Source organism: Herpailurus yagouaroundi, unplaced genomic scaffold (assembly GCF_014898765.1).
Source record: "Herpailurus yagouaroundi ecotype Mexico unplaced genomic scaffold, PumYag 44678, whole genome shotgun sequence".
In the NCBI taxonomy this organism is placed as follows: domain Eukaryota; kingdom Metazoa; phylum Chordata; class Mammalia; order Carnivora; family Felidae; genus Herpailurus; species Herpailurus yagouaroundi.
The window spans coordinates 1-8,489 of NW_024413322.1; the positions used below are offsets into that span (position 1 = coordinate 1).

General features: G+C 36.7%; 1 protein-coding gene across 1 annotated transcript; it reads left to right on the forward strand.

Moving 5' to 3' along the window:
• Nucleotides 1-394: 394 nt before the first annotated feature.
• LOC121024059 (transcriptional regulator ATRX-like) lies at nucleotides 395-7,405 on the forward strand. Its single transcript, XM_040466379.1, has 4 exons — nucleotides 395-531; nucleotides 1,467-1,562; nucleotides 2,071-2,199; nucleotides 3,667-7,405. The coding sequence occupies exons 1-4, from the start codon at nucleotides 415-417 to the stop codon at nucleotides 3,943-3,945; spliced, it is 621 nt and encodes a 206-aa protein (XP_040322313.1). The 5' UTR covers nucleotides 395-414; the 3' UTR covers nucleotides 3,946-7,405.
• The last annotated feature ends 1,084 nt before the right edge of the window (nucleotides 7,406-8,489 follow it).

The window sequence follows — 8,489 nt, forward strand, 5'->3', positions numbered from 1 at the left end:
TCCTTCCCTTTGTCCTCCAGCCTTCCCGCTTTCTGAGCAGAGCTGTTAACTTATGACCTCCCAGCCGCTAAGTCGCGCTTGCTGTCGGAACACAGTCCGTCAGGCCCCTCCGCTTTTTGCAAGCCAGACTCGGGGGCTCTGCTTGGCCGGCGAGCCGCCCCTCCGCCCAGGCTCCCTCCCGCCAGTCCGTGGAGCGCGCACCGCCTCACCGCCCTTCCTAGCCTCTTCCGTGGGCCTCTCGTCTGGGCTTGGCTCCGGCGATTCCGTTCTGCTAATCCTCTGGTGGTTTTCTGGGTTATTTAGGCAGGTGTAGGTGGAATCTAAGTGATCAGCAGCACGTGCAGTGAGCCCAGCGTCCTCCTACGCCGCCGTCTTCCCTCCTCTCCTCTAATTTTTTGTTTTTAGGGACTGACCATGCGTTTCAACATACCAACTGGGACCAATTTACCCCCTGTCAGTTTCAACTCTCAAACTCCTTATATTCCTTTCAATTTGGGAGCCCTGTCAGCAATGAGTAATCAACAGCTGGAGGTAAGTTGTGAAGTATAAAATTAGTTTAACTTCAATTAAAGGCAATTTCAAGTGCCTGTTGTTGAGGGTTCCCTATGCAGGAATATCACATTCTCCAAAAGATTACCTCTGAATAGACCAAGAAATTTTTCTTTTATTTGTTGACCCTTTTGAACCAACATAGTATGGTAGAATGTGATTTGTTCAGAGCACAAGAGAATTAGGCCTTGAATTAATGTTGTTTGAATTGTTTTAATTAAGGAACAATAGGCAGCTGATTACCTGGGGAAATAGAACTTTCTTCAGTTATAAAATATTTTGAATAAACAAATTAACTTAATGTTTGAAAATAGAATACATTAATTTACATTGTGATGCAATGTAGATGCAGCATTAAGTATATGATAATGTTCAGTATGAAATAATTACTTAAGAGTCAATTATGAATTAAATAAGAAAGATTAGGTTTTATTATACCAATAATGTAATAACTTAATTGAAACTGTTGTTTCCTTTTTAAAATGTATTTAAATTTATAAATTACTGGTGCAAACCCAAACTTTTATCTTCCTAACAAGACCCTCACTGATGCGTTTTACCCACTTTATTGATGCTGCAGTTTTCTGCTTTTCAATTATTTGAAGAGTTTTAAAACCAAATGCTATATAAAAGGGGTGCCTGGGTGGCTCAGTCATTTAAGCGCCTGACTCTTGATTTGGGCTCAGGTCATGATCTCATGGTTCAGGAGATTGAGCCCCAAGTTGGGCTCTGTGCTGACAGTGCAGAGTCTGCTTGGGATTCTCTCCCTCTTTCTCTGCCCCCCCCCCCAAACAAATAAATAAATAAACATTTACAAAGAAAACAAGTGCTATCAATTGGCAAGAGGAAGGATCCTTATACTTTACAACCAGGCCATCTTTTATATGCCCTATGTAAGATTTCTTCTATTCTTCTAGGACCTCATTAATCAAGGAAGAGAAAAGGTTGTGGAAGCAACGAACAGTGTGACGGCAGTGAGGATTCAGCCTCTTGAAGATATAATTTCAGCTGTAGTAAGTTAATTGGCAGTTGTCTTACTCCAACTTGCAATTATTGTCCCTCCCCTAATTTGTTTTAATTTTTAATTGTTGTTTGCTTCACTCCTTCTGTGGGGAAAACCGCATAATTCTTATATCTTTATTGGCAATAGTAAAATGCTCGTAAACTGGATAATAGTGTCAAGCTATAATTCAGCAATTTTACCTAAAAGCTGGCACAAATGAGAAATGGGTAATATCTAAGAAATGGGAAATCAGTCAGTCATAGAAATGTATGTGTTGTTTACATAAACAAGTTTTATCTGTTGCACCAATTAAATCCAAGTTGTTTCACTCCAGAGATAGCCAAACCTTGTACAACGGTGGATAACTTAGTGCCTTGCTTTTTACATCCTTGTTTTCTTTAGAAAAGAATAAAGGAGAGAGAAAAAAAAACTTCTAAAATCCTGAATATTTTTAAGTACCTTAATTATTTTTCCTCAGTGTATTGCAATAAGGAGTAAATAGAACCTTTTTCTTTTAGTGGAAAGAAAACATGAATCTCTCAGAGGCCCAAGTACAGGCGTTAGCATTAAGTAGACAAGCCAGTCAGGAGCTTGATGTTAAACGAAGAGAAGCAATCTACAATGATGTATTGACAAAACAACAAATGGTAAGAGTTTGACTATTTCTAAGTTATGTCCAATTTTCTTGAATTCATAATAATGGGTTTGTGTGACATCTATGTCAATAACCGTCCCTTCCTCATATGGCTGGCTGGCTGGTCATTGGTTGTTCCTGGAAGAAGTATTGTCAGAAAACCTAATAATGTCAAGTAAAGGTGTAATATCTTGGTTACCAGATTATAGAAGAGCAACAACTTCCCAAGTGGGTCTACTTGAAGATTATGTAGGATCTCTTTCACATAATTTTATATTTTATGTAGTCTGGACATTTAAAAAGGAATTTTTGCCAGGGGCGCCTGGGTGGCTGTCAGTTGGGTGTCCAACTTCAGCTCAGGTCATTATATCATGGTGCGTGCATTCAAGCCCCGCGTCGGGCTCTGTGCTGACAGCTCAGAGCCTGGAGCCTGCTTCGGATTCTGTGTCTCCCTCTCTCTCTCTGACCCTCCCTCGTTCATGCTCTGTCTCTGTCTCAAAAATAAATAAACATTAAAAAAAATTTTTTTTAAAAAGGAATTTTTGCCAAACTTTTACCATATTTACCATATTTACCATTTTTAAACACCTTCCCAAAATAAGTATACTTTTTAATATATTTGAGAGTAAAAAAAAAACAGTGGAGCTATAGATGATATATGTCACCAGTTCCTATTAAATTATTTAATTCTTGGGGCGCCTGGGTGGCGCAGTCGGTTAAGCGTCCGACTTCAGCCAGGTCACGATCTCGCGGTCCGTGAGTTCGAGCCCCTCGCCCGTTCATGCTCTGTCTCTCTCTGTCCCAAAAATAAATAAACGTTGAAAAAAAAATTTTTTTTAAATAAATAAATAAATAAATTATTTAATTCTTTAAAAGGCTAGCATATTCCAGGACCTTTGATCGTTTTTTTCCCAGCATAGTTGTTTGCCAGCCATCTGCCTTTCAGTGGGAAATTTCAACTCTTGACTCCAGGGAATCAATTTCTGTGGCATGAATTTTACTTAGAAAGCACTGTAGAATTATTGATTTCAGATTATCTTAGGAAATTTGAGATAGTCCAGGTAGGAATTATTCCCACTGCAAGTACTTTTCCCCTTTGGTGTTTGTCACTAAAAATGTTTGTCTGTCATTATGTGAAATATTCAGAAGAATGAACAAGAAATGAGACTTGACAAAAAGTGCTGTAACTAATACTTGAAACTAATCATAGCGCAGGACAGTTACTATGGCAACTAACCTAAATGCTGCTTGCAATACAGTAGTCAAGTCATTAAGAAAATTTAGCCCTAAATGGTGTTACTAACTGGTTTCTACAGTAATGGTCTTGTGAATGCCTCAAATTAGTAATGGTGATAACAATAATGTGTTTTCCTTTTGATATGGTACACCCTTAACAAATTGATTTTAACTTAAAACTTGATATTTGCCTCTTTGTGACAGGTCATGCACTTGTAACATGCACTCCCTTTTCTCTCTTTAGTTAATCAGCTGTGTTCAGCGAATACTTATGAACCGAAGGCTCCAGCAGCAGTACAATCAGCAGCAACAACAACAAATGACTTATCAACAAGCAACACTGGGTCACCTCATGATGCCAAAGCCTCCAAATTTAATCATGAATCCTTCTAACTACCAGCAAATTGATATGAGAGGAATGTATCAGTCAGTAGCTGGTGGTATGCAGCCACCACCATTGCAACGTGCACCACCCCCAATGAGAAGCAAAAATCCAGGACCTTCCCAAGGGAAATCAATGTGATTTTGCACTAAGCTTAAATGGATTGTTAAAATCATAGAAAGATCTTTTATTTTTTTAGGAATCAATGACTTAACAGAACTCAACTGTATAAATAGTTTGGTCCCCTTAAATGCCAATCTTCCATATTAGTTTTAATTTTTTTTAATAGGGCATACCATTTTTTCCTGACATTTGTCAGTGATGTTGCCTAGAATCTTCTTACACACATTGAGTACAGAAGATATTTCAAATTGTTTTCAGTGAAAACAAGTCCTTCCATAACAGTAACAACTCCACAGATTTCCTCTCTAAATTTTTATGCCTGCTTTTAGCGACCATAAAATTGTCATAAAATTAATGAATTTAGCAAAGAATACAGATTTATATATTCGTTCTTTACATATAAAAATACACAGCTGAGTTCTTAGAGTTGATTCCTCAAGTTATAAAATACTTTTGTACTTAATCCATTTCTTTATTAAAGTGATTGAAATGGTTTTAATGTTCTTTTGACTGAAGTCTGCAACTCGGCTCCTGCTGTTATCATCTCCGTGACTGAAAGTTAGAAACTAAGGGTTATCTTTGACACAGAATTGTGTGCAATATTCTCAAATACTACTGCTCGAAAACTTGGAGGAGTCTTGCAGTTATCTTAGCATTGTATAAACAGCCTTAAGTATAGCCTAAGAAGAGAATTCCTTTTTCTTCTTTAGTCTTTCGGCCATTTTTTATTTTCACTTATATGTGCTTAAATAATTACTGGTAAAATTTCAGGGTTGTGGATTATCTCCCACACATGAATTTTCTCGCTCCTGGCACTAATATAAAGCACACCTCCTAACTGCTTGGTGCCAGTGCTAGTGCTTCATCCTGTTGCTGGCAGTGGGATGTGGACTAACAAAATCAAGTTCTAGCATTTTAGGAGGTTAAGGATGATGGTGTGGTTGTAGGGTCACACCCTGTTCTATAAATATCAAAATGGCAGAACCATTGCTGACTTCTTAAGTTCACATGAGGAATGTGCTTTAATAATTCCCAGTACTGTCAGTATTGTGAAATAATTCCTCCGAAAGATAAGGATCACTGGCTTCTATGCTCTTCCTCTTTTCTGTCACCCTATGTTCTTTTCCCTCAACTTTCCTATGTTATTTTAAATAACTTACATTTCAAAGTTTGATTTTTTTTTAGTTTAGATCCATGAGGCAGTTTTAGGATCAAAATTCATCTACTACCCTTTTATGAACTTTTACTAGAAAACCATTACAATGTTGTTTTTCTTAATCCAAGCCTATAAAATGACCTATGAGTTTATTCATGTACAATTTGGTTGCTTGAGTTCCTTGAAGAAAAAGATTGTTAGACTATGGGAGTCAACTCAACATGGCAAAACTATTTTTGAGATGGTGATGTAACAGGTAGTGGAAATAGCTAAAAAATTACATAAAAAATGAAAGTTGGGTGGTGGAATTGCTCTAGGTATCACTGGATTAGAATGAGTTTAACATTAGCTAGAACTGTTTTGAGTTATTTAGATGATTAAGAGATTTCCATTTTTATCATGAAAGAACTAGTGGTAAACATCCAAGAGCACTAAGGTTTGTGATACAGAATTTGTGAGGTTAGGTGGATTCACTCCATCCCCCCTCCCACTTTACCATGGTGAGTATCACTAACAAATTCCATATATTTGGATATTGTGCCAGCCATATAATCAAGTTTATTTAATTGGGATGGGGGAGATATGTTTTTACTTTAGAAGAATGAAAAGGACAAGATTTATGAGAAGTATTTAAAGGCAGTACACAATGGCCAGCTGTTGTCAGTTGGTATTTCTGCAAGTCCAGAATACTTTAAACCTGATTTACTAGACCTGAGAACTTTCAACATGGTCTGATTACTTGCTCAAAGACATGGATGTAAAAATTTTAGGCAACCTTCTAAACCTTTTTCACCATGGATGAAACTATGACTTGAGTAATACATAGAAAGGATTAATTGGAACTAAGAGTTTGAAATAAAACTTGGACCACTTTGCATACACTCTTCTCACTTGACATTTTAGCTACATAATATGTACTTTGAGTATAACATCAAGCTTTAACAAATATTTAAAGACAAAATCACATCAATTAAGATACTAAAAGGCTCATTTTTCTATTTGTTTTAGATGTTTTAAATAGTTGCAATGGCTTAAAAAATGACGATTTAAAATGTTGCTTGTAATAACAGTTTTGCCTGCTAAATTCTCCACATTTTGTAACCTGTTTTATTTCTTTGGGTGTAAAGCGTTTTTGCTTAGTATTGTGATATTGTATATGTTTTGTCCCAGTTGTATAGTAATGTTTCAGTCCATCATCCAGCTTTGGCTGCTGAAATCATACAGCTGTGAAGACTTGCCTTTGTTTCTGTTTAGACTGCTTTTCAGTTTCGTATTGAGTATCTTAAGTACTGTAGAAAAGATGTCACTTCTTCCTTTAAGGCTGTTTTGTAATATATATAAGGACTGGAATTGTGTTTTTAAAGAAAAGCATTCAAGTATGACAATAATACTATCTGTGTTTTCACCATTCAAAGTGCTGTTTAGTAGTTGAAACTTAAACTATTTAATGTCATTTAATAAAGTGACCAAAATGTGTTGTGCTCTTTATTGCATTTTCACAGCTTTGAAAATCTGTGCACATATTGTTTCATAGAAAATGTATAGCTTTTGATGTCCTATTTAATGGTGATTCTTTTGCACATTTAGTTATTTAATATTGGGAGGTCAAAAAGTTTGGTCTTTGAATCTGTTATGTACTAAATTCTGTAAAAGGAGATCTCTAACCTCAAAAAGAATTTACATACCAGGAAGCCTATGTGTGTTTGTGTTAGTTTTGGTTGTCTCTTTGTAATCCAGCACCATTTCCTGCTTCCTAACAGCTGAAATCACTCATTTGAATCAAGCAAGGCTACCAATCCACACTTGATAGAAAAGCTGCTTACCCTCCTGAAGCCATAGCAGGTTGATGGAAGCCTTATTACCTGGCCTCCAAAGAAGCTGAATATTTTGTATTTTTCCCTTAGCTATGCCCATTTTCCCTCTATCACAAAATCAGATACTTAACATTTATGCCCCAAACAAAACTTTAAGTACTTACCTTATCTCAGTAACCTTTGTTTCTTTTAAGGGTGGCATGTTGTGAAGCTATAGATACTTACTCTAACAGTAAATTAGGTCATTCTTTTACATGCTTATTTCACTAAAAATTATGTTCAGGTTATTACCCACCTGATTTCACCAGACTTCGTCTCAAGTGACTTTTAGCTATCTCCGTACCAAATCTACCCTTAGAGATGAAAATTTTTCCACCATGGCTTTTTTTTCAAGTCTGTAATCTGTGCCAATCCCAAAAGAGTTACCAAATTTCAGAAATGATTTTTGTCTGTGCAACATTTTATATATGCTGTTATATGGAGGTGAATAAAAATTTAAAATCCAAAATATATATTGTTTCTAAGCTTAATATCTGCTAGGTAACCAAACTCTGCCCATATTACTCATGTTGGATATAATAATGGAATTGCCCACCTAAGAGTTTTACTCCCCAGAGTATGTACTGCCATAAAATTGCTTTACAGTATATACTGCCATCCTCTGTTTGGAATATCCTTCCTGTCATCATTGTGCCTACTTGGCTAACTATGGCAGTCACCCTTCCTCTCCTCACTTGAGAGATCTGATAGTGACTACTACATAATGTTCACCAAGGAAGGCAGCATATAAATTGAGGCCTTTATTAAAGATAATGGAGAGAAAGCTGTAATTGGACGAATAAAAGAGACAAGTCCTAAAACACTGCAGGCCCTCTTTAACACTCAGAACTACTACATATTCCAAGCAATCTCTACCCTGTAGCACTCCTCCAAATTCTGCGCCTCATCATTCTGTCCTCACCTTGTCTCTGGTAGAAACATGTAAGGAAGAGGGGAGTTAGCTCCAATCTCCTTTAGTTAATCATATCAGATGACTACCAAGAGACTTCTACCTATTGAATCGACTCAACCTTCTCCCTATAGTTCTCACATCAAGTAAGTGTTGGTTTTCAAGAAAGATGAAGAGAGATGACTTACCAGATGCAAGGATGGGATTTGTTTCAGGTATATGAGGAGAAAGTGTAGTATTGAAAGAAAAGGAATAAAGGTAGAGAAGGATTGGGAAAGAATATATTGGAGTGGATTGATGGAAGATGTTGAAATGCTGAATAAATCATTCAATAACGGATGATTACGGGTTTGTGAGGTGGTTAATGTGTTCAAAGTTGCAGGTAAAGGTGATTTGGCAGAGGTAATTTGAATGATTAAGAATGCAAAATGAAGAAAGATTGGAGACAGGAAGATAATCCAGGCATTCAGTGACCAGACTATAGACCATTTTTAAGGGCGAAAGGAAAAGATCACTAGAGGTTGTATAAGTGAACTTCTTAAATTGCAAGAAAAAGCCGTCATTTCCTTTTACTCTTCCCCCAAGAGGCCCACTTTCTTCAGGATTTCTGATTTTACGTGCAAAATGTCACTTGCTTTGATTA